The 24255-nt window shown below is 66.4% G+C and overlaps 1 protein-coding gene across 1 annotated transcript; it reads right to left on the bottom strand.

Annotated features, from left to right (window-relative positions):
- Positions 1 to 1397: 1397 nt before the first annotated feature.
- Positions 1398 to 23452, bottom strand: TGM6 (transglutaminase 6). Its single transcript, XM_039910067.1, has 13 exons — positions 23446 to 23452; positions 18677 to 18850; positions 17469 to 17744; positions 15838 to 15956; positions 13570 to 13698; positions 12170 to 12347; positions 10378 to 10516; positions 9002 to 9105; positions 7848 to 8093; positions 6488 to 6811; positions 5031 to 5185; positions 4199 to 4332; positions 1398 to 2063 (listed from the first exon to the last, which is right to left on the bottom strand). The coding sequence occupies exons 1-13, from the start codon at positions 23450 to 23452 to the stop codon at positions 1865 to 1867; spliced, it is 2184 nt and encodes a 727-aa protein (XP_039766001.1). The 3' UTR covers positions 1398 to 1864.
- Between the last annotated feature and the right edge of the window lie 803 nt (positions 23453 to 24255).

The raw sequence follows: 24255 nt of genomic DNA, 5'->3' as shown, positions 1-24255 counted from the left end.
AGCCAACCGGGTTGGCCCCGGTCCCCCGTGGGGCTCCCGGTCTTCATCCCCATTTTCCAGACGAGGGAACCGAGGCCCGGAGAAGGGGAGCGACTGGCCCGGGGTCACACGACGGACAGGTGGCGGAGCCGGGATTAGAACCCAGGACCTTCCGACTCCCAGCGTGGCTTAGTGGCAGAAGCCCGGGCTTGGGAGTCAGAGGACGCGGGTTCGAAGCCCAGCTCCGCCGCCGCTGTGTGACTTGGGCAAGTCGTCGCACTTCTCCGGGCCTCAGTTCCCTCGTCTGTAAAACGGGGATGAAGACCGGGAGGACGAACCGATGACCCCGGATCCCCAACAGCGCTCGGCACATAGTGAGCGCTTAACAAATACCTTCATTTATGATTATAATTATTATCTTTCCGTCTGTTTCCCTCTTCCACTGGGATTTCCCCGGTCGCCCTTCGCCTCCCCCACCGGTTGCTTTCTGTCAGACGGCTACGGGGAGGCGCTGCGCCCCCGGCCACCGGGCTGGTGAAGCGCGGACGCTGTGCCGCACACTGCGCTGAGCGCCGGGGCCCCCGCGGGACCGTCGGATCGGACGCCGCCCCTTCCCGCCGCACCGGCAGGGAAACTGACTCCGGGACGTGGGTCTGTGACAGGACTCGAGTTTGCTCATCCGCCGTCGTATTCAGCGTTTAGCGTGTGCGGGGCACCGAGTTCCGAACCGCTACTGCGTGCAGGGCGCTCGGTGGGTGACGACAATAACGATCACCGTGGCGTTCGTTAAGCGCTGGCTCCGGGCCAGACGCTGTTCTGAGCGCTGCTGCGGCGCGGGTCCCTGCCCCCACCGTCCTCAGGGGGCCGGGTCCCCGCTCCCGGCGTACCCGGCTCTCCACGTCCCGGCTCCCGGCATCCTCGGGCCGCCCGTGTCCCCGCTCCCCGCCTGCCCACCCGCCGTGCGCGCCAGCCCTCCCCGAGGCCCCGGAGCTCCGTGTTCAGATCCCGCGCGCTCCCGGCCCGGAGCCGAGGGCCTCCGGCCACCGGCCCGCCCGGTGACTCAGGCCCGCGTGGGCCGCCCGGAGGCGGGGGCGGCGGGCCGGTTCGGCCGGTTCCACTCCCGTCCTGCCCCCGGCCCGGGCACCTTTGCCCCGGCCGCCCCACGCGTCATGCGGTGCTAATGGCCGCGGTGTTCGTGAAGCGCTCACCCTGGGCCGGGCGCTGTACTGAGCTGAGCGCTGGGTTGGAGGCAGGCAGAGCGGGTCGTTCCCGGCCCCCGTGGGGCTCACCCCCGTTTTCCGGACGAGGGGAACCGAGGCCCGGAGAAGCGGAGCGACCGGCCCGAGGTCACCCGGCCGACGAGCGGCGGGGCGGGGATTCGAACCCACGACCTCCGACTGGGGCCCGCTACGCCAGGCCGTTCGTTCATTCAGACGTCTTTATTGCGGGCAGAGCGCTGTACGGAGCGCCTGGGCCAGTCCAATACAAAGATAAACAGCCACGTTCTGACTCCGTCGTCCCTATCGGTGTCCCGCACGGCCGCACGGGTTTATCGAGCGCTTCCGGGGCGCCCAACACCGTACTGAGCGCTTGGGAGAGGACCAGAGGACGCCAAAACGGACACATTCACTGCCCACGGCGAGCTTACCCCTAATACCCGTGTCGGGGAAGCCCTGGCTACGCGCTAAGCGCCGGGGTAGATACGAGATGATCGGGCGATACCCAGGCCCCGCCCACCCCCCCTCCCCCCCAGGAACCTCGCAGTCTAAGGGGGAGGGAAAACACGTCGCGGAGGAGGAAACCGAGGCCCGGAGAGGTGAGGTCGCCCGGCGGGCGAGGGGTGGGGCCGGGATCGGAACCCGGGTCTCCCCGCACCCGGCCGCGGTCAGAGCGGCCGAGGGCGGGCCGGCGGGCCCGGGGACGAGGCGCGGCGGCGGGCGGGGTCCACGTGGACGGTCAGGAAGCCCTTGATGTCCGGGAAGCGGGCGCTGACCAGGTCGGCCTGCAGCTGCCTCGACCCGCTCTTGTACGGGGTGACGTCGAACCGGACGGTGGCCTTCTCCTCGGCCTCCAGGGGCGGCACCCTGGCGGGGAAGGGCGCCGGGGGGGTGAGCCTGGCCCGGCGAGCTCCTCCGGGCGCCGTCCGCTACGCCGCCCGGCCCTCTTTGGCCGTCGATTCTGACCTCGGTTTCCCTCCCCCCCCCCCAGCACTCGGGAAAGCGGGAAGACGCCGAGGAAAAGACGCGACTGAGAAAGGTGGAGAGCCACGCGGCGGGGAATGCTGAGAAACGCTCCGAGGGAAATTCTGCAAGGAACGGAGACGGGGAGGAAGACGCCCAGGGGAACGCCGCAGGGACGGGGGGGAGAGATGCTGAGGAGAAGGGTTCGGGAGAGAGATGCCGAGGGGAGAGATGCCGAGAGACATGCTGCGAAGAGAGAGACTGGAGGGAGATGCTGTGGAGAAGGGCTGAGGGGTGAGATGCTGAGGAGAGAAGGTTCGGGAGAGATGCTGCAGGGAGGTACTGAGGAGAGAGACACGGAGGGGAGAGGGGGGTTCAGGAGAGAGATGCCGAGGGGAGAGATGTGGAGAAAGGGATGAAGAGAGAAAGGCTGAGGAGAGATGGGTTCGAGAGAGATACCGGAGGGAGAGATGTGGAGGAGAAAGGCTGAGGAGAGAGATGCTGAGGGGAGATGGGTTCGGGAGAGAGATACCGAGGGGAGAGAGGTGTGGAGAAGAAAGGGATGAAGAGAGATGGGTTCGGGAGAGAGATGTAGAGGAGAAAGGGATGAAGAGAGAGAGGCTGAGGAGAGAGACGTTAAGGAGAGAGAGGTGGAGGAGAAAGGGATGAAGAGAGAGGCTGAGGAGAGAGACACCGAGGGGAGGGATGGGTTCGGGAGAGAGATGCTGAGGAGAGATTCCCGAGGGGAGACGTGGGGGAGAAAGGGATGAAGGGAGAAAGGCTGAGGAGAGATGGGGTTCAGGAGAGAGATGCGCAGGAGAAAGGGATGAAGAGAGAGGTTGAGGAGAGAGACGCGGGGAGAGACTCTTAGGGGAGAGACACTGAGAAGAGAGGGAGATGACGGGAGGGAAAGGCTGAGGAGAGACACTCCGAGGAGGGGAGAGATGCTGAGGAGAGAGGGGTTCAGGAGAGAGGTGCTGGGGAGAGACCCTGGACACAGAGACTCTGAGGAGAGAGATGCTGCGGAGAGACACGGGAGACAGAGACTCTGAGGAGAGAGATGATGAGAGGCGCCGCAGAGAGAGCGACGTGGAGGAGAGAGGAGGTGGAAGGGAAAGCCATCGGGGAGGGAGATGCTGCAGAGAGATAGAGATGTTGAGGAGAGATACTGGAGAGAGATGTTGAGAGATGCTGTGGAGAGAGAGATTGAGAGAGATGCTGCAGAGAGATATTAAGGAGAGACATGCTGAGGAGAAAAGGGTCCGGGAGAGATGCTGAGGAGAGAGATGTGGAGAGATGCTGCGGAGAGATATTGAGGGGAGAGATGCTGAGGAGAGAGACTCGGGAGAGAGATGCTGCAGAGAGACGCCGGAGACAGAGACTCTTAGGAGAGAGGGGATGACGGCAGAATGGTGAGGAGAGAGATGCCGAAGAGACAAAGGCTGAGGAGAGCGATGTGAGCGCTTAGTACAGTGCTTGGCACCTAGTCAGCGCTCAATAAATACCATTATTATGTGAGGGGACACTGAGGGGAGAGACGGACGACGGGAGAGATGCCAGGGAGAGAGAGGCTGAGGAGAGAAGGGATGACGGGAGAGATGTCGAGGAGAGGAGGGCTGACGAGAGACACTCTGGGGACAGAGATGTTGGGGAGAGATACGCTGAGGACAGAGATGCCGGAGACAGAGACTCCGCTGAGGAGAGAAGCTGCGGAGAGAGGGATTCAGGAGAGAGATGCCGAGGAGAGACACACTGAGCGGAGACGTGCTGAGGACAGAGATGCTGGAGACAGAGACTCTGCTGAAGAGAGAGATGCAGGGGACAGAGACTGCCGAAGAGAGATGCAGAAGCTAGAGATGCTTAGTACAGTGCTCTGCACACAGTAAGCGCTCAATAAATACGATTGAATGAATCAATGAGGGGTTCAGCAGAGAGATGCTGGAGACAGAGTCTCTGTCGAAGAGAGAGAGGCAGAGGAGAGAGGGGTTCAGGAGAGAGACGCCGAGACGAGGAGAGGGGCCGAGAGGGGAGACGCTCACTCGATGCTGAGGGGCTCGGCGAGCAGGCCGCTGCCCTCCACCACCAGCACGCAGTCGTCCACGGCCTCGGGAAGCGGGTTCGAGACGGTCACGGCCACGGTGCAGGGTTCGTCCACCACGGCAGGGCCCAGCACCTGGGGGCCCAGAGGGCACCGAGGCCGGAGCAAAATGGTTCCCTCCGGCTCCGGGCCCAGCCCGCGCACCCCGCTCCTCCATCTCGCCCACGGCCTCCCCCTCCGTATCGCCTAGAAATCCCTCCTTAAAAAAAAAAAACCCCACCCCCTCCAGGAAGCCTTCCCTGATTAAGCCCTCTTCCTCCTCCTCTGCCTTCCCCACTTGCCTGTCTACTTGTTTTGCGGTCCGTCTCCCCGATTCTAGGCCGTGAGCCCGCTGATGGGCTGGGATGGTCTCTCTCTATTGCCGAATTATACTTTCCAAGCGCTTAGTACAGTAAGCGCTCAATAAATGCGGCCGATTGAATGAATACGACCCCACCCCACCCCTCTGGTCCTCCCCGAGCTCCACAGCGTTTACGTTCGTGTCCTCGTACTCTGTCTCCTCCCTCCCGCACCCCCCTCCCGACCGTCACCCCCGTCTACCCCGTCGGCTCCCGGCCGACGGGGAGAGAAGCGTTGGGCGCAGTGCTCCGCACCCAGTAAGCACTCAATAAATAGCGGTGATTGAGTGAATGAGTACCACCGATCGACCCCGCGGCGCCACTAGTGACGGTGATGATCACGAGGCGCTTATTATGGGCCAAGCTCCGTTCTAAGCCGGGATTAGAACCCACGACTTCCGACCCCCCCCCCAGCCCGAGCGACGCTGCCTCTACCTTGATGAGGATGAAATCCCCCAGGGTCACGTCTTTCTCCAGGAGCGTCTTCTCGCCCTTGAAGACCAGGACCATGGCCGACACCAGGATCTTCTTATCGCTCGTCAGATCCTTCATGTAATCCGAATACGGGATGCTGATGGGGATTTGCTTCTCTGCGGGGAAATAGCCCCGGGCGGTTGTCGTTCATTCAGCCAATCGTATCGATTATCATTAGTAGGAGTAATAGTAATGACGTCGATGCCATCTGTTAAGCGCTTACTATGTGCCGAGCACCGTTCTAAGCGCTGGGGGAGATCCGAGGTCATCGGGTTGTCCCCCCGTGGGGCTCCCGGTCTTCATCCCCATTTTCCAGATGAGGGAACTGAGGCCCAGAGAAGTGAGTTGACTGGCCCAAAGTCACCCAGCTGACGAGCGGCGGAGTCGGGATTTGAACCCGCGACAGCTGGCTCCCAAGCCCGGCCTCTTGCCTCTGAGCCGCGCTGCTTCGCCTTACTGAGCGCTTACAGCGTGCGGGGGCCTGGGCTAAGCTCCCAGACTGAGAAAGAGAAGTGGAGATGGAGGAGAGGAGAAGAGGAGAACGGGAGGAGGAGGAGAAGAGGGGGAAGAGGAGAAGGAGAAGAGGAAGAGAAGAGGAGGAGAAGAGGAGGAGGAGAGCAGGAGAAGAGGAAGAGGAGGAGAGGAGAAGAAGAGAACAAGAGGAGAAGAGGAGGAAGAGAAGAGGAGGAGGAAAGAAGAGGAAGAGGAGGAGAAGAGGAAGAGAAGGAGGAGAGGAGAAGAGGAAGAGAGGGAGGAGAGGAGGAGAAGAACAAGAGGAGGAGGAGAGGAGGAAGAGGAGGAGGAGAGGAGGAAGAAGAGAAGAGGGAGAGGAGGAGAAGACCAGGAGGAGGAGAGGAAGAGGAGGAGAACAGGAGGAGGAGAAAGAGCCCCTCTGGATCGTAAACTCATTACCGGCAGAGAACGCGTCTGCTAATTCTGTTGTATCGTACTCTCCCGAGCACTTAGCGGAGTGGTCCGCATAGAGTCGGCGCTCACTAAATAGCAGCGATCGATGGATTGATCGATCGAGGAGGAGAAAGGTGCGAGGTCTATCGCTTCTAGAGAAGCGGCGCGGCTCAGCGGCAAGAGGCCGGGCCCGGGCGTCAGAAGTCGTGGTCTCTAATCCCGCCTCCGCCGCCCGTCTGCCGTGTGACCTCGGGCCGGCCGCTTCGCTCCTCTGGGCCTCGGATCCCTCATCTGGAAAAATTGGGGATGGAGCCCGGGAGCCCCACGGGGGACGGGGACCGGGTCCAAACCCGATGGACCCGTACCACCCCGGCGCTTAGAACGGCGGCCGGCACAGAGTGAGCGCCTGACGGGCGCCTTCCTCATCCCCCCTCAATTTCCAGACAGTTTCCTCGACGGCCGGATGGATGAGAGAAGCCACCGACCCGAGGTCACCCGGCGGGGCCGCCTACCTTCCCTGGGGCCCAGCTTGACCGCCCTGCTCTCGTGCAGGACCTCGGCCACCGGCCGGCGGGTGTAGAGGATGGTGGAGGCGCTGAGGTTGACCTTGACCTTCTGGGGGCGGGCGGTGAGGTTGGCGAGGCCCAGGGCCAAGCGGAGATCCCGGCCCACCGCGGGCGGCTCCAGCAGCTTGAACTTCCCGGAGACGGTGGGCTTCTTGGCGGGCTCGGGGACGTGCCCCCCGGCCCGGCGGACCCGCTCTCTCCTCCCCGCGGCCTCCACCCCGAACAGCTTCCTCACCGCCTTCCGGAACACCTGCCTCTCCTTCTTGGACCCTGGCGGGAGGCGGAGGAGCTCGGCGTGAGAACGACGGTAACGCCCGTCAAGCGCCTACTACGCGCCAACCACCGTTCTAAGCGCCGGGGGAGATTCCGGGTCATCGGGCGGTCCCCCGCGGGGCTCACGGCCTCGCTCCCCCTTCGACGGACGAGGGGACGGAGGCCCCGAGAAGCCGAGCGGCCGGCCCGGGGTCGCGCGGCGGCGGCGGAGGCGGGGTTAGAACCCACGACCTCGGACTCCGGCCTCTTGCCACCAAGCCCCGCCGCTTCTCAAACAAGGGTACTTGCTAAGCACTGTTCCAAGTGCTGGGGGGGACACAAGTCCCCCCGGCTCTCGACCGTGAGCCCGTCGCGGGCGGGGATGGCCTCTCTCTATTGCTTCATTGTGCCTTCCGAGTGCCGGGCCCAGTGCTTCGCACACAGTAGGCGCTCAGTGCGTCCGACTGACCGACAGTGAACGAATGAACGGAAGTTAATGAGGCCCCCGGTCCGAATCCCCATTTTGCAGATGAGGGAACTGAGGCCCAGGGAAGGGAAGTGAGTGGCCCAGGGTCACCCGGCAGACAGGCGGCGGGGCCGGGATTAGAACCCGGGACCTTCCGACTCCCGGGCCCGACGCCCGGCGGGTGCTCGATGGACCCCCCCCCCCCGACTACTCCTGGGCCGTCGGAAGTGAGGAATGGGTCCCTTTTCCATTCCGGGTTCTCCCCGGCGCTCCGTGCGGCGCCCGACACCCAGCAGGAGCTCGATCGACCCACCGCTGGGCCGAAAGGGTCGCTTTCTGGTTCCGGGCTCTCCCCGGCGCTCGGTACGGCGGCCGACACCCATCGGGAGCTCGATAAGCCGCCCGGCTACCGCGAGGCCGTCAGAGGCCCCTCGTGAGTGAGAAACGGGGCGCTTTTTCGTTTCGGGCCCTCCCCGGCGCTCAGGACGGCGGCCGGACGCCCGGCGGGAGCTCGATGAACCCCCCCGACGGCGGCCGGGCCCCGGGCGGGCCGGGGAGAGGGACGCGCGCGGCGGGGGGCGGGGGTACCCTCGGGGTGCTTGTAGCAGCGGGTGAGGTCGCAGGGCCGGTCTCCTCGGAGGGCCTTGGTGGCGAGGCGCGCCCCGACGGCGCGGGGGTCGGTGCGGACGGGCTCGCGGGCGGCGCCCTCCGCCTGCCACAGCCACGTGACGTAGTCGGCGTTCACCTCGGCGAAGACGAAGGGGCCGTCGTAGGCCAGGTCCACCTCGCCCTCCCGGATGGCCGCCACCGACGCCGGCCCGCACCGGAACACGCCTGGGAGGGCGCGCGGGCGGACGGACACGTGCGGACACACAGACGCGCCGTCACGGACGCCCGCGCGGACACAGACGCACGGAGACGGGCACGCGCGCGGACGCGGACACCCACGGACAGCCACGTGGACACGGACGCACGGATACGGGCACCCACGTGGACACGCACGCGGACCTGGACGCCCACACGGACACAGGCGCACGGAGGCGGGCACGCACGTGGACACACGGACCCCCGCACGGACACAGACGCACAGACACGGGCAGACACGTGGATACGCACGCAGTCACGGACACACGTGGACAACCCACATGGACACAGACGAATGGAGGTGGGTAAACACGCGGACACCCACGTGGACACAACATCCACATGGACACGGACACGTGGATACGGGCGCACACGCGGACACGCACGCGGACACGGACACGGACGCACGGAGGCGGGCACCCGCGTGGACACACATAGACACGGGCACGCAGACGCATACACAGACACACACGGAAACAACGGACACCACACGCACGGCTCAGCTGGGCCCCGGCCGGGGCCCCGCCGGACCCTCCCCGGTCTCAGCACGGTGCTCTGCCCTCGGGATGCTTGGAACCCCTCCCGGGCGGGGACTGCACTGGACTCTCCCCAGTGCTCCGCACACGGTAGTAGACTAGAGGCTCCTCGAGGGCGGGGATCGGGTCGACTCGCTCTACTGGCCCCTCCCGGGCGCTCAGTACGGCGCTCGGCACACAGGAAGCGCTCGGTAACCTCCGTCGATCGATCGGGTGACGGATCGAGGAGGGCCCGGGGGGCCGGGGGCGGGTTGGGACGGGGAGGGTGTCGGGGCCTGGTCCAGTGCTCTGCACACGGTAGGCGCTCGATAAATACGCCGGGACGAACGACTGAGTCTCCACCTTGACTCTGCTCCTGAGGAGTGGCGTCCAAGACCTGCCAACCGTTGTAGGAGGGTCCCAGGTCCGGGCGGGCGAACCAGCTCTCGTTCCAGACGTGGAAATTCCTGCCGGGACCCAGAGCTTGGACCCAGGAGTCCGGGACGGCGCGCCGCCCCGGCCCCCGGCCCCCGGCCCCCGGCCCCCGCCCCGGGGGCGCTCAGTAAATCCCGTGGCGGCCAGTAGGCCGTCGGAGCCCCCGGTGGACGGGAAAGGGGCCCTTTCTCCGCCTGGTCCTTTCCCCGGCGTTGGGTCCGCTGCCCCGCGTGCAGCCGGTGGGCGCTCAGTAGATCCTGCGATAGAAGCCCCTTGCGGGCAGGGAATCGGGCCTTTCTCTGGCTTGTCCCTCTTCCCCGACGCTCAGGACAGGGTGCAGCACCTAGTGGACACTCGCTCCTTCCTCCTCCTCCTTCTGCTCCTTCTCTTCTCCTTCGTCCTCCTTTCCCTCCTCCTCCCCCCCTTCGTCGCCGTCCTCCTCGCTTTTCCCTCCCATCCTCTTCCTCCTTCCCCTCCTTCTCTTTTTCCTCTTCCTCCTGCCTTTTCCCTCTTATCTTCTTCCTCCTTTTCCTCCTCCCCCTCCTCATCTTCTTTTCCTCCTTCCCCCCCTCCTTTCCCTTCTCCTCCTCCTTTCGCTCCTCTTTTTTTCTTCTCCTCCTTTTCCTCTTTATTTCTCCTCCTCCTCCTCCTCTGTTTTTCTCCTCCTTTTCCTCCTTTCCCTCCTCTTTATTTCTCCTCCTCCTCCTTTTCCTTCTTTCCCTCCTCCTGTTTTTCTCCTTCTCCTTTCCCTCCTCCCCTTCCTCCTCCTTTCCCACCTCCTTTTTTCTACTCCTTTTTTCTCCTCCTCCTCCTTTTCCTCCTCCTTTCTCTCCTCCTTTTTTCTACTCCTTTCCTCCTCCTTTCCCTCCTCCTTTTTCTCCTCCTCCTCCTCCTCTGTTCTTCTCCTTCTCCTTTCCCTCCTCCTTTCCTCCTCCTTTCCCTCCTCCTTTTTCTCCTCCTCCTCCTCCTCCTCCTCTGTTTTTCTCCTTCTCCTTTCCCTCCTCCTTTTTCTCCTCCTCCTCCTCCTCTGTTCTTCTCCTTCTCCTTTCCCTCCTCCTTTCCTCCTCCTTTCCCTCCTCCTTTTTTGTACTCCTCCTTTTTTCTCCTCCTTTCCCTCCTTTCTCTCCTCCTTTCGTCCTCCTTTCGTCCTCCTTTCCTCCTCCTCTTCCTCTTCCTCTTCCCCTTCCTCTTCCCCTCCCTCCTCCTCCTTTTCCTGCTCCTTTCCCTCCTCCTCCATTCCCTCCTCCTCCCCTTCCTCCTCCTCCTCCCCCTCTTCCTCCCCCGGCGCCCCCCCGGGCCCGCACCACATGCTGTCCTCGGTGATGTCGTCCAGGGCCCGGCCGAAGCTGTCCACGTATTTGTCCACGATGAGGTTGCGGTCGGTGTCGTGGGCGGAGTTGAAGTTGGACACGACGCGGGTGGCGATGCCCAAGCACCGCAGCACTGAAACTCGCCCAGAGGGCCGGGGGGGCAGGGGTCAGGGGTCAGGCCCCTGGGGAGATTGCTCCACGCCCCCCCGCCCCACTCCAAACCCGCCCGGGAGGGTCCCCCCGTTCTCCCGCTCCTACTAATAGTAATATCGATAACGCCGCTGGCATTTATCAAGCGCTTAACTACGGGGTCGGACGTGGCCCCTGCCCACTCGGACGCTCACGGTCTCCGTCCCCGTCTCCCGGGTGGGGTAACCGAGGCCCAGAGAAGTCAAGCGACTGGCCCGAGGCCGCACGGCAGACAGATGCGCCGGGATGAGAAGGTCTGTCTCCCCTCCGCCCCAAGGCCGGGCGATCGTCTCTCTTTACGGCCGCTTTGGCCCTTCCGAGCGTTTAGCCCAGCGCTCCGCACACATCGAGCGCTCGGTACGGTTCCTCCAGTGTTTAGTAGAGAAGCAGCGCGGCGCAGTGGGTAGAGCCCGGGCTTGGGCGTCAGAGGACGTGGGTTCTAATCCCGCCTTCCCCGCTTATCTGCTGGGCGGCCTCGGGTAAGTCATTTAATTTCCCCGGGCCTCAGCGACCTCATCTGGAGAACGGGGATTAAGGGCGGTGCGCCCCGCGGGGGACGACCCGATGACCCCGTGACTCCCCCGGCGCTCAGAACGGTGCTCGGCACCTGGTAAGCGCTTAACAAATACCATCGTGATGAATTAATATTATTAGCTCAGGGCCTCCAGCGGTTAGCACGGTGCCCGTCACATAGTGAAGCGCCTAACAGAAACACCACGACGACGACGATGATGACGATTAGCTCAGGGCCCCCAGCGGTTAGCACGGTGCCCGTCACATAGTAAGCGCTCAACAGATACCATCGTGCTTATTATCATTCTTGGCTCAGGGCCTCCAGCGGTTAGCACAGTGCCCGTCACGTAGTCAGCGCTCAACATACATCATCGTGATTGTAATTATCATTCACAAATCCGACCGAATGGACGAGCGCGGGAACGAGCGTCCTCTGACTCCCAAGCCTGGGTTCTGACACTGAGCTGCACGTTATTCGTTATTACCGTTGTGACGACGACGACGACGACGACGGTGACGTTTGGTATTTGTTAAGCGCCGACTATGTGCCAAGCACCGTTCTAAGCGCCGGGGGTGGGGGATGCGCGGTCGCCGGGCGGTCCCCCGTGGGACTCCCGGTCCCCGTCCCCATTTTCCAGATGAGGGAACCGAGGCCCAGAGAAGCGAAGCGACCGGCCCGGGGCCGCGCAGCAGCCACGTGGCGGAGGCAGGTTCGGAACCCGCTGAGCCGCGCCGCTCCTCTAGAAGAGGGCCCCCCGGCCCCGACCCGGGCCTTCCGGCCGGTTCCCGGGGAGGCGGCGTGGCCCCGTGGAGTCGGAGGTCGTGGGTTCGAATCCCGCCTCCGCCGCTCGTCACCCGCGGGACCCTGGGCGGGTCGCTCTCCGTCCCCTCATCCGGAAACGGGGATGGAGAGCGGGAGCCGCCCGGGGGACCGCCCGATGACCTTGCCCGGCGCTTAGAACGGTGCTCGGCACGGAGCGCTCGACAGATACTTTGGTTATTATTGTGATTATCATTATTATGAGCAGGCCGCCCGGCCCCCCGCCCCCCGGGCCGCCCGCCGCCCCGCGTCCCCCCGAGTCACCTGTGCACATGACCCCGGCGAAGACCCAGCACTGGCCGAACTTGACGGGTTTGTAGCGGCCACGGTACCACTTGCGGAGGATGGCCACGCTGCCCCTCCAGGCCAGGGGGTTGGTCCCCCCGCCGTACTGGCCGCGCCACTGACCCTCCACCACGCCCTTGTCGTCGTTGCTGTTCACCTGCAACGGTCGTCGAGCCCGTCAGACCGCCCCCCTCGCGCAGGGAAAGCTGACGCCGGCGATAACGATCAGAAGAAGAACGCCGCCGGTATCCGGGAAGCGCCTGCTACGTGCCGAGCACCGTTCCGGGCGCCGGGGGAGACGCGGGGTCATCGGGCCGTCACGTCCTTTCATCCCCGTTTCTCCGGAGGGGGCGACCGAGGCCCAGAGAAGTGAGGTGACCGGCCCGGGGTCGCCCGGCAGACGAGCGGCGGAGCCGGCATTCGAACCCACGGGCTCGGACAGCCCGGCCCGGGCTCTCTCCACTGAGCCACGCCGCCCCTCGTGGCGACGAGGGTGGTCCGGGCGGCGCCGGCCGCGTGCCGGGCACCGAGGCCCGGGGAGGGGACCCGACCGAGGTCGCCGGGGTCGGAACACGGGACGGGGCGCCCGCCCGGCCCGGCCTTCCGGGGCTGGATTAGTAGAGTGCTTTGCACATAGTAAGCGTTCAGCAGATGCTACTGAATGGGTGGACTCGCCCTCTCTCCCTCCCTCCAGAGATCTCTGAGAGGGGACTCTCTGGGGGGGGGGGGCGAGAAAAACCCCGAAACGTCCACGGGAGTCGGGACGCCCGGGTCCCCGTCCCCGCTCCGCCGCCGGCCCGCTGCGTGACCTCGGGTCGGTGGCCGCCCTCCTCTGGGCCTCGGTTTCCTCCTCCGCCAGATGGGGACGGGCCTCGCCCGTCCCTCTCTCGCGGGGGCCATCGGGAGGGGAAAACGGGACGGACGGCGGCAAAGCGCTTCGGAAAGGGAGAAACTAAGCCTCCTCGGAAAGGAAACCCTTCCCTTCTAGCCGCCGTCCCCGCCGCTTTCTCCTTTCCGTCGCCTCACCGCGGTATTTCTCAAGAGCTCGCTATGCGCCAAGCGCTGTCCTAAGCGCCGGGGGGGGGATACGGGGTCATCGGGTCGTCCCCCGTGGGGCTCCCGGTCTTCATCCCCATTTTCCGGATGAGGGAGCCGGGGCCCGGGGAAGCGACCTGCCCGAAGTCACCCAGCAGGCGAGCGGCGGAGGCGGGACCGGAACCCACGACCCGGGACTCCCGGGCCCGGCCTCGACCGCGCCGCTTCTCTAAACGAACGAATCGAATCGATCGGAGCCCCGACCGCCCTCGGCCCGTTCACGGCCGGTCCCCCCATCCCCCGACCCCCCCCCCCGAGCCCCCCAGCCCCCCGGACGGCCTCACCATGGCGCTGACCACCCTGCTGACGTAGATGGGGTCCCCTCGCCGGCTGACGTCCGTGAGCGGATCCAGCTGGGCGCTGGGGCTCTGGTCCAGGATGGACAGGCAGATGTTCAGGATGTCCTCTTCGAACTGGGCCGGGGCGGAGGGAGAACGGGAGGGTGGCGAGGGGCTCCGGCTCGGGGACCCCCCCGGATCGCCCCCGGCCCGGCCCCCTCCGCCCGTCGTCCCGCCCGCACGGCCGACTCTTCCTCCCTCCGGCTCCGAGCCGGTCATTCGGTCGCATCGATCGAGCGCTGGCTGGGCGCCGAGCGCTGGACTGAGCGCTTGGGGGGGTCCGATACGCCGATAAAGAGACCCATTCCCCGCCCGCGAGGAGCCGCCGGTCTAGAGGGGGAGACGGAGGCGAAGAGAAAGGAAGAAATGAGGGGAGGGGGACGGGTGCGGGGCCGGGACGGGGGGAGGAAGAGAGGGAGCCGGCCGGGGCGACGCGGGAGGAGAGGAAAGGGGGGAGCGGGCCGGGAAGGCTCCTCGGAGGAGGAGGCGGGCCCGCCGTTAGACCCTGAAGGCCGGGAGAGCGGCGGTCTGGGGGACCTGAGGCGGGACGGGCCTTCCGGGCCGGAGGCGGGACATGGGCCCGGGGTTGGCGGCAAAAGAGATGAGACGGCGGCCCAGGGCGTTATAGGAGCCGAACGTGCGGGCCGGACCGCGGTAGACCATCTGCGAGGTGAGGCGGTGAGGGGGCCGGGGGGCCGAGGGCCGGAAAGCCATCGGGGACGGGCTCCCGTTCGTAGCGGAGGTGCACGTCGGCTCCCTGGGGCAGGGTGAGCGTCTACCGACTCTGTCGGACTCTCCCAAGCGCTTAGTACAGTGCTCGGAGACTGCGGGCCCAGGGGTGGGGAAGGAGAGAGAAATGGAGAGAGACGGATGGAGCGAGAAAGAGAGAAAAATGGAGGCAGAGAAAGAGAGAAAGAGATCGATCCAACGTTCAGGCAGTCAGTGGTATTTATCGAGCGCTCGCTGTGGGCAGACACCGTGCTCAGCGTTTGGGGGAGAAGAGTAGAACGAAGAACGGACCCATTCGGTCGATCGGTCGCTCTACCGATCGATCGCATCCGTCGACGGCCGGGATGCGAAAGCCGGACGGTGAAAGAACGGGATAGAAAGAGCGTCGATCCTCTCGCAGTGCGGCGTCGCGGACGGCCCGGGAAACCGACCAGTGGATTTTAGGGCAGATTAAGCCGGAGGCGTTTTCGGAAGGCCGAATGGCGCGACCCGTTCGCGCGTATTTGGGACCCGTGATGGGGAGGGCGGATTCTCCGGAGGAGACACGGAGGCTGGGAAAAGTCCAGGGGAAACGTGGGAGCGGGAGACCGGCGGCTGGACGGACCGAACGACCACGGGGGAGAGGGCGCGGGCCGCCGACGTTCCGGAGAACGTCCGTCCGAGGAGTCGCTGGGAATCGGAAATGGCTCGAAGGCGCTTGATAATGATAACGAGCGGTGCACGGGGCAGTGTACTGAACGCTCCGGAGAGTACGGTTCGACGATGGGACACGTTTCCTCCAAGAGGCCTTCCCAGGCTGAGGGTCAGGGAGGTTTCGGGGGGTGAAAGCCCGGGGGTCAGCGGGTCGGGGGGTCCCGGGGGTCACCGGGTCGGGGGTCCCGGGGGCCAGCAGGTCGGGGGGGGGGGTCCCTTTTCCTCTCCCCCCACCCCCGTCGCCCCGACTCTCTCCCTTTTCTCTACCTCCCTCCGCCCCCCACAGCTTTCCGGTCTATACCTACAGATCTGTAATTCTCTTTATTTATATTAATGCCTGTTTACTTGTTTTGATGCGTTTATATACATACATTTCTATAATTCTATTTCTATCGATGGATTCATTCGTTCGATCGTATTTATGGAGCGCTCGCTGTACTGAGCGTTTGGAGAGTACGGTTTGGCGACCGAGAGAGACCATCCCTGCCCAACGACGGGCTCACGTGCTACTGATGCCTGTTTACTTGTTCTGATGTGTGTATATATAAATATCTATATATCTAAAATTCTATTTATTTCTACTGATGCTATTGATGCCCGTTGACTGGTTTCGATGCCTGCCTCCCCCCTTCTGGACCGTGAGCCCGGTCCGGGCGGGGATCGTCTCTCTTTACTGCCCGATTGTACCTCCCGAGCGCTCAGTACAGTGCTGTGCACACGGTGAGCGCTCAGGCCCCGCATCGCTCCTCCCGGACCACCGATCCCGGGCCCGGACGCTCTCCCCCCCCTCACCTGGCCGTAGTTCCATCCCTGGGCGCGGATGCGCTCCTTGACGCCGCGGAAGATGACCCCGTGCTCGTTGAGCACGTATTCCTCACGCTCCTCCTCCGAGCTCAGGTGCACCGTGTCCTCTGCGCGGGGGGCCCGGGAGGGTCAGCGGGTCGGTGGGGGTCAGTGGGTCGGGGGGGGGTCCCAGGGGTCGGGGGTCCCAAGGGGTGTCGAGGGGTCGGGGGGGTCAGCGGGTCCCGGGGGGGTATCAGGGGATCCCAGGGGTCAGAGGGTCCCAGGGGTCAGCGGGACGCAATGGCCAGCGGGTCGGGGGGGGTGAGGATCGGGGGTCAGAGGTCAGGGGTCAGCAGATCGGGGCGCGGGTGGGGGGGGGCCTTCAGGTCCAGGGGTCCAGGGTTCAAGGGAGCCGGTCGTTCGGTTCATCTGATCGCATCTATCGGGCGCCCACTGAGCGCGGAGCACTGTACGGAGCGCTCGGAAAGTCCAGTAAAGAGAGACGATCCCCTCCCGCAACGGCCTTGCGGGCCAGAGGCGGTCCGGCGCGGGTGGGGATCGTCCCCGCTAACCCTACCGGCTCTCCCAAGCGCCCGGTACGGTGCTCGGCACCCGCCGGATACCACCACTGCTATAAGCGACGCTATTCGTTAAGCGCCCGCTACGTGCCGGCCGCCGTTCCGGGCGCCGGGGCCGAGGGTTAGGCCCTCAGGTCATCCCCCGTGGGGCTCACGCTCTTCATCCCCGTTTTCCAGACGAGGGAACCGAGGCGCCGAGAAGCGAGGTCACACAGCCGTCGGAGATTAGAACCCGCGACCTCTGACTCCCAAGCCACTGCCCTTTCCCAAGAGCCTCGTGCGGTGCTTTGCGCACAGTAAGCGCTCACGGAGAAGCAGCGCGGCCTGGTGGGTAGATCCGGGGCCGGGGGGGGTCAGGTTCGAACCCCGGCTCCGCCCCTTGGCGGCCGTGTGACCTCGGGCCAGTCACTTCCCTTCTCTGGGCCTCGGTTTCCCTCATCTGTCAAATGGGGATGAAGCCCGCGAGCCCCACGTGGGACAACCTGATGACCTCGCATCTCCCCACGCGCTCGGAACGGTGCTCGGCACACAGAGAGCGCTCAAGCAAACACCGTCCTGATTATTATTAGGAGGTCCCGGGTTCTAATCCCGGCTCCGCCACCCGTGTGCCGGGTGACCCGGGGCCAGTCACTCCTCTGGGCCTCAGTTTCCCTCATCCGTCAAATGGGGATGAAGCCGGTGAGCCCCACGGGGGACGGGGACCGCGTCCGACCCGATCGCTTTATGTTACCTCGGTATCGATCACCCGGGGCTTCGTATCCGTGATCTATTTATCGGTATCGCTGTCTCTATCCCCGCTCCCGACCGTCAGCTCGTCGTGGGCGGGGAATGACACCCTCCCTAAGCGCTCAATACGGTGCTCCGCCCGCAGGAAGCGCCCCGTAAACGCCACCGAACGAGAGGCCGGGGCTCCGTTCCTAGTGAGCGCTTAAGCCATCCCCCCGGTGACGACGATTCTCGCCGGTAAATAGGACCCGACGCTGGCCCGCGCCTTGGCTCAGGAGGGTGAGGGGCGGAGGAGCCGGCAGAGCGGGGAGGGGAGACCGAGGCCGCGGACCTCACCCGGAGCCCAGGGGTTGAAGAGCAGCACGAACTGGCCCAGCTTCTTGATGCGGTGCGGGCCCCGCGAGGAGACGCGGGCGCTCAGCTTGTAGCGTCCGACGGGCGCGTCCGCCGGGCTGGAGATGGAGACCCCGACCGAGCCGGGAGCCCCGGCCTCCTCCTCGGCCTCCACCGCGGCCTCCCAGCGGGCCTCGGCCTCCTCCTCCTCCTCCTCCTCCTCCTCCTCCGACGTGGAGAACACGGCCTTGGTGCGGAGCTCCTCGGACGCCCGGGGCCCTGCCGGGGGCGGGAGGTCGCCGTCCACCCGCCGCGCGGCCGATAACGAGGATTAGAATGACGCCGGCGCCCGGGAGGCGCCTACTACGTGCCCGGCGCCGTCCTGAGCGCTGGGGGAGATGCGAGGTCAACAGGAGGTCCCCCGCGGGGCTCCCGGGCTTCATCCCCGTTTGGCGGATGAGGAAACCGAGGCCCAGGGAGGGGAAGTGACCGGCCCGAGGTCTGATCTGTCTCGTCGTCCGTCTCTCCCCTTCTAGACCGCGAGCCCGATGTCGGGCGGGGGTCGTCTCTATCCGTCACCGATCCGTCCCTTCGAAGCGCTCGGTGCGGTGCTGTGCACGCGGCGAGCGCTCAGTGGGTACGGTTGAATGAATGAAGGAGTGAGAGGACAGCGACCCACCGTGGGCGGGGATTCTCTCTCTCTGTTGCCGAACTGCACTCTCCGAGCGTTTAATAGGGTGCTCGGCACGCGGTAAGCGCTCGGTAAATACGATCGAACGAACGCATTCCCTCAAGGCCCCTGCCTCCCGTCGATCAGTCGATCGGTAAGGTTTACCGATCGCCTAGCGCGTGCAGGCCGCCGGATTAAGCCGCAACCTCGGCCTCCGCCTCGGCCTCGACCTCAGTCGGGGCCTCGGCCTCCGCTTGCGGCACGGCCTCGGCCTCGACCTCGGCCTCAGTTACAGCCTCAGCCTCCACTCGGGTCAAAGCCCCGACCTTGGCCTCGGGCTCAGGCCCAGCCTCGGCCTCCACCCCGGCCTCGGGCTCGGTCACGACCTCGGCCTCGGCCTCGGCCCCCGCCTCAGTCCCGGCCTCCGGCTCGGCTCGGCCTCCGCCCCGGCCTCCGCCCCGGTCCCGGCCTCGACCTCCGCCTCGGGCCCGGCCCCCGCCCCAACCCCAACCCCGCCCTGGGCCTCGGGCCCGGCGCTCACCGGTCTCCACGGTGAAGACGAGGTCCTCGGAGGGGTCCAGGGCCCTGCTGAGGCCCAGCGCGAGGCGGAAGGGCCGGCCCCTCCTCACCACCAGCTCGGGGCCCGGGAACTCGGCCGTGTGGTGGCTCTGCCCGTTGGCTTCCCTCCGCCAGTCCACCTCGGCGATCTTGACGGCTGCGGGGACCGACGGGCGGCCCTCGAACCCCTCTCCCGCCTCCGGGCCTCCTCCCCCCCGCCCCCTTCCCGCCGCGCCCCGGCTCGCGCCCTCCGCCGTTCCCCCCGGCCTCCCTCCTGGAACGGCCTCTCCTCCGGGGAGCCTTCCCCGATGGGTCTCGCCCCGGCTTGGGCTCGGGGGTCGGAGGTCGTGGGTTCGGGTCCCGGCCCCGCCGCTCGTCCGCTCCGTGACCTCGGCTCTCCCCCGGCGCTTAGAACGGCGCTCGGCACGTAGCGAGCGCCCAAAGGACGCCCTCCTGCTGTCGAGGAGCGGCGCGGCTCAGTGGGCGGAGCCCGGGCTTGGGAGTCCGAGGTCACGGGTTCGAAACCCCGTCCAGCCGCTCGTCAGCTGGGCGACTTCGGGCCGGTCACTTCACTTCTCTGGGCCTCGGCGACCTCCCCTGTCAAGTGGGGATGAAGACCGGGAGCCCCCCGGGGGACGGCCCGATGGCCTCGTATCCTCCCCAGCGCTTAGAACAGTGCTTGGCGCAGAGCAAGCGCTTGATAAATGCCGTAATAATAATAATGATGATAACCACCGGACGGCCAAACGTCGGCCGTTCTGGCTCGTCCGCATCCCCTAAATGCCGCTGCGTTCACAGCCTCGCGGGGGCGGTTGGGGTAAATCTTGGTAAATGTGTGTAAATTTATGTTATTAATAATAATAATAATAATAATAATGGTATTTGTGAAGCGCTTACTATGTGCGAAGCACCGTTCTAAGCGCCGGGGGAGATACAGGGTCATCGGGTTGTCCCAGGTGGGGCTCCCGGGCTTCATCCCCGTTTTCCAGAGGAGGGAACCGAGGCCCAGAGAAGGGAAGTGACTCGCCCACGGTCACGCAGCTGCCGAGTGGCGGAGCCGGGATTCGAACCCACGTCTAATAGTAATGATGGTATTTGTTAAGCGCTTGCTGTGTGCCGAGCACCGCGCTAAGCGCTGGGGGAGATGGTGTAGCGGGTAGAGCCCGGGCCTGGGAGTCAGACGGTCCCGGGTTCGAATCCCCGCTCCGTCGCCGGTCCGCCGGGTGACCCCGGGCCGGTCGCTTGGCTTCTCGGGGCCTCGGTTTCCTCCTCTTTAAACGCGGCCTGGTTGAAAGGGCCCTGGGGGCCGGGAGTCCGAGGACCCGGGTTCTAATCCCGGCCTGCTGCGTGACCTAGGGCGGGTCACCTCGCTCCTCCGGGCCTCGGTCTCCTCCCTCGTAACACGGGGATTAGGGAAGCAGCGTGGTTTCGTCGAAAGAGCCCAGTCCTGGGAGTCAGAGGATCCGGGTTCTAATCCCGGCTCTGCCCCCCTCTCTGCCGCGTGACCTCGGGTAAGTCACTTCCCTTCTCCGGGCCTCGGTTTCCCCCTCCGCGGGAGGGCGGGAGGAACGCCCCTTCTCCCTCCTACTTGGATTCCGTGAGCCCCGGGCGGGACGGGGGGACCGCGTCCGATCCCTCCCGACGATCCCGATCCCTCCCACCGGCCCCCGCCCCGGAGCCCGGCCCGGAGGAAGGCCGGGAACGTCGGTATCCGGCTGGGTCACGGAAAAGACGGCTGTCCAGCTCGTCGGTCGGGACCCGCCGGCTCTAATCCGCCTCGTGATCACGGGAGTAATCACGACGGTTCCTCTTGGGCGCTCACTACGTGCCAGGCGCTGTACTGAGCGCCGCGGGGGGGACCCAGGCCAACGGGGTGGGCCCCTTTTCCAGAGGAGGGACCGAGGCCCGGAGAAGGGAAGCGACGGGCCCGGGGTCACCCTGCAGACGAGGGGCGGAGCCGGGAGGAGGCCCGGGCCTGGTCACGGGTTCCGATTCCGGCTCCGGGGCTCGTCTGCCGGGTGACTTTGGGCGAGTCGCTGCCTGACACGTAGTAAGCGCTAAACAGACGCCGTCGGGATGATTCACTTCTCTGGGCCTCGGTCCCCTCATCTGCAAAACGGGGGTCGAGACCGCGAGCCCCACCGGGGGACGGGGACCGGGCCCGGGAGCCGGAGGACCCGGGTTCCGATCCCGGCTTCGCCCCTCGCCCGCCGCGAGGCCTCGGGCGAGTCGCTTCACTTCTCTGGGCCTCGGTTCCCTCGTCTGGAAAACGGGGATTCGATCCCACTCAGGGAAGCGGCGGGACCTGCCGGGAAAAGGCCGCGTTTAGGAGTCGGAGGACCCCGGGTTCCAATCCCCGCTTCGCCTCTCGCCCGCCGCGTGACCCTGGGCGAGTCGCCTCCCCCCTCTGCCCCTCAGCTTCGTTCCGGGGTTGTCGTCGGCTGCGGCCCCGTCCCCTCGCGTGGATTCCTCAGCCCCTCTGGGGGCCCCCGCCCCGACTCATTCATTCGGCCGGATCTATCGAGCGCCCGCTGGGCGCCGAGCACTGGGCCGAGCGCTCGGGAGAGTCCCGTACGACACTAAACCGACCCGTTCCCCGCCCGCGAGGAGCCGCCGGCCCGGAGGGGGAGGCGGAGGTGAAGAGGAAGGAAGAAATGGCGGGAGGGGGACGGGAGCGGCGCGGGACCGGGACGCGGGGAGGAGGAGAGGGAGCCGGTCGGGGCGACGCGGAAGGGAGCGGGAGGAGAGGGGAGGAGGGCGCAATCGGGGAAGGCTTCCCGGAGGAGGAGGCGGGCCCGCCGGAAGGCTCCGGAGGCCGGGAGAGCGACGGTCTGGGGGCCGCGAGGCGGGACGGCCTCCTGGGCGGCGACGTCTCTCTCTCCCCCTCCCCGCCGTCTCTCATCTCCTCCTGCGTGCGGGACGCCTCCGCTGGGGGGGGTCCTCCCGTCACCTCCGGCTTAAGGCGCCCGAGCCCCTCGCCTTCCCGCCCGAATCCCGTCCTCCTCCCGACGTTCCCGGCGCCGGGGACGGCAGCGGTCGCCTCGCTTCCCCGGGCCTCGGTTCCCTCCTCTGGAAAACGGGGACGGAGACCGGGAGCCCCGCCGGGGGACGGGGACCGGGTCCGACCCCATTCGCCTGGATCCACCGCGGCGCTCGGCACGGGGCCCGGCACATAGTAAGCGCTCGTCGGACGCCACCCGCCGGTCAATCCGCATCTTCCCACCCACACCCCGACTTTAACTCGGGTGTCTGCGAAGCGCTCACTATGTGCCGAGCACCGTTCTAAGCGCCGGGGGGAGATGGCGGGGTCATCGGGTGCCCCGTTTGACAGATGAGGGAACCGAGGCCCAGAGGAGCGACCGGCCCGGGGTCCCGCGGCGGACGAGCGGCGGAGCCGCGTTTAGAACCCGGGACCTGCCCTCTCCCAGACCCGCTTCGCCGTGCTGCTTCCCGTCGCCGTAGACGGCGCCACCGTCCTCCCGGCCGCTCAGCCGGTCGTATTTATCGGGCGCCTACTGTGTGCGGAGCGCCGTACCGAGCGCTTGTCCGACGGTACAACGGAACGGACCCATTCCCCGCCCGCGGGGAGCCGACGGTCTAGCGGGGGAGAGACGGACGCGAAGAGAAAATGATGACAATAACGCTCATCGGGCTATCTGTTAAGCGCTCACTCCGTGCCGAGCACCGTTCCAGATGAGGCCACCGAGGCCCGGAGGAGTGAAGCGCCGCGGCCGGGTAGGGATTAGAATCCGGCCCCTCCGCCTCCCAGCGTGGCCTCCTGCGGCGCGCCGCCCCTCTGGCTCTCTCTCCGGCTCCGGGCGTCCCCCCGCACCCGCACGGTCGCGCAAGATCGCGTCCGCGGACACGGCGGCGGCAGATACGGCCCCCCGCCCATGCTCCCCCCGCCATCGTAATGATGACGTCGGCGTCCGTTAAGCGCTCACTGCGTGCCGGGCACCGTCGTAAGCGCCGGGGGAGATACGGGGTCATCGGGTCGCCCCCCGCGGGGCTCCCGGTCTCCATCCCCCTTTTCCAGAGGAGGGAACCGAGGCCCGGAGAGACGAAGCGACCGGCCCAGAGTCACCCGGCCGACGGGCGGCGGGGCCCGGATTGGAACCCACGACCTCCGACTCCCAAGCCCGACCTCTTGCCACTGAGGCGCGCCGCTCCTCCTCACGCCCACCCACGGGCACCCCCGACCGCTTAACCAACACCATCCTCATTATCGTGACCCACAGAGTCCCACCCCGGTCCCGCACGGTCAGACCCCCCGACCCCCACCACCGGCCCACCCTCTCACGCGAAGGCCCGGTTCATCCGGGCCTAACTACCGAGCGCTCGCTGCGGCCGGAGCGCCGGGCTCCGGGGAGGAAGCCGAGTCCGAGGGGCGGCCGCCCCCCCGGCCCCGCGCTGAGCGCTGGGGGGAGACGCGGGGCCGGACGGAGGGGCGCCCGGTCCGAGGGGGAGGGGAAACCGGATTTCTCCCCCAGCTGACGGAGGAGGGGGAGACCGAGGCCCGGAGAGGCGAGGCGACCGGCCCGAGGCCCCGCGGCACGCCGGCCGGGGGTGGCATTTGAAGCCGGGTCTCCCCCCGGGTCCCGAGCCTCTCAACCACCGGAATCCCAACAGAACGTCTCCCCTCCACCGGCTGGCCTCTCCCCCTTCCCGGGGACTCCCGGCTGACTCAGTTTCCCCTCCCTTGGACAAACGGCCCGGGGAAGGAACGCCCCCCCCCCCGCCCCGTCCGCTCACCGGCCATGGCGACCCGTCCTCGCGGCGCCGGCCGGGCACCTCGCCTCGGGTCTGACAGCCGTCGGTCCCCGGGCCCGGCTGGGATAACCACCCCGGGCCTCCACCCCGTTTCCTCCCCCCGCCCCCGGGCCCTCCGGCCGGGGGCGGGACCCGGGCCGCCGGCCAATCGGGAGCCTCCTCGGCGGCGGGCGAGGTGCCCCGGGGGCCGAAGGTGGCCCCTGGGCCGGTTAGGGGGCCCCCCTTCCTTCGCCAGAGAGACCGGGCCTCCGGTAGGCCTCGGGTAGGCCCGAGGTCGAGGGTCGGCCCCGAGGAGGCGGGAAAAGAGGGAGGCGGGAGGCCGGGGGGGGCGTAGGGAGGCCGGGAGCCGAAAGGAACGACGAAGGAGGAGATGGGAAGGGAAGAGCGGAGCGGGAAGGAAGCGGCGGAAGCGGATGGGAAGGAGGAAGGAGGCCGGAGGGGCAGAGAAGGACCGACGGAGGAGGTCGCGGGGAGGAAGCCGTGGAGGAGGAGGGAACGTCGGAGGAGGACGGAAGGAGGAAGTCGTGGGGAAGGAAGGAACGACGAAGGAGGAGATAGGAAGGGAAGAGCGGAGCGGGAAGGAAGCGGCGGAGGGGGAACGGAATAGGAAGTAGGAAGGAGGTCATGGAGTCGGAAGGCACGATGAAGGGGGAAGTAGGGAGGACGTCGTGGAGAAGGAAGGAACGACGGAGGGGGACGGAAAGAGGAAGCGGTGGAGAAGGAAGGAACGACGAAGGAGGAGATCGGAGGGAAGAGCGGAGCGGGAAGGAAGGGGCGGAGGGGGGAGGAACG

Source organism: Ornithorhynchus anatinus, chromosome 21, assembly GCF_004115215.2.
Source record: "Ornithorhynchus anatinus isolate Pmale09 chromosome 21, mOrnAna1.pri.v4, whole genome shotgun sequence".
In the NCBI taxonomy this organism is placed as follows: Eukaryota; Metazoa; Chordata; class Mammalia; order Monotremata; family Ornithorhynchidae; genus Ornithorhynchus; species Ornithorhynchus anatinus.
Note: the sequence above shows the minus strand (reverse complement) of the source record. Positions and strands in the feature narration are given on the sequence as shown.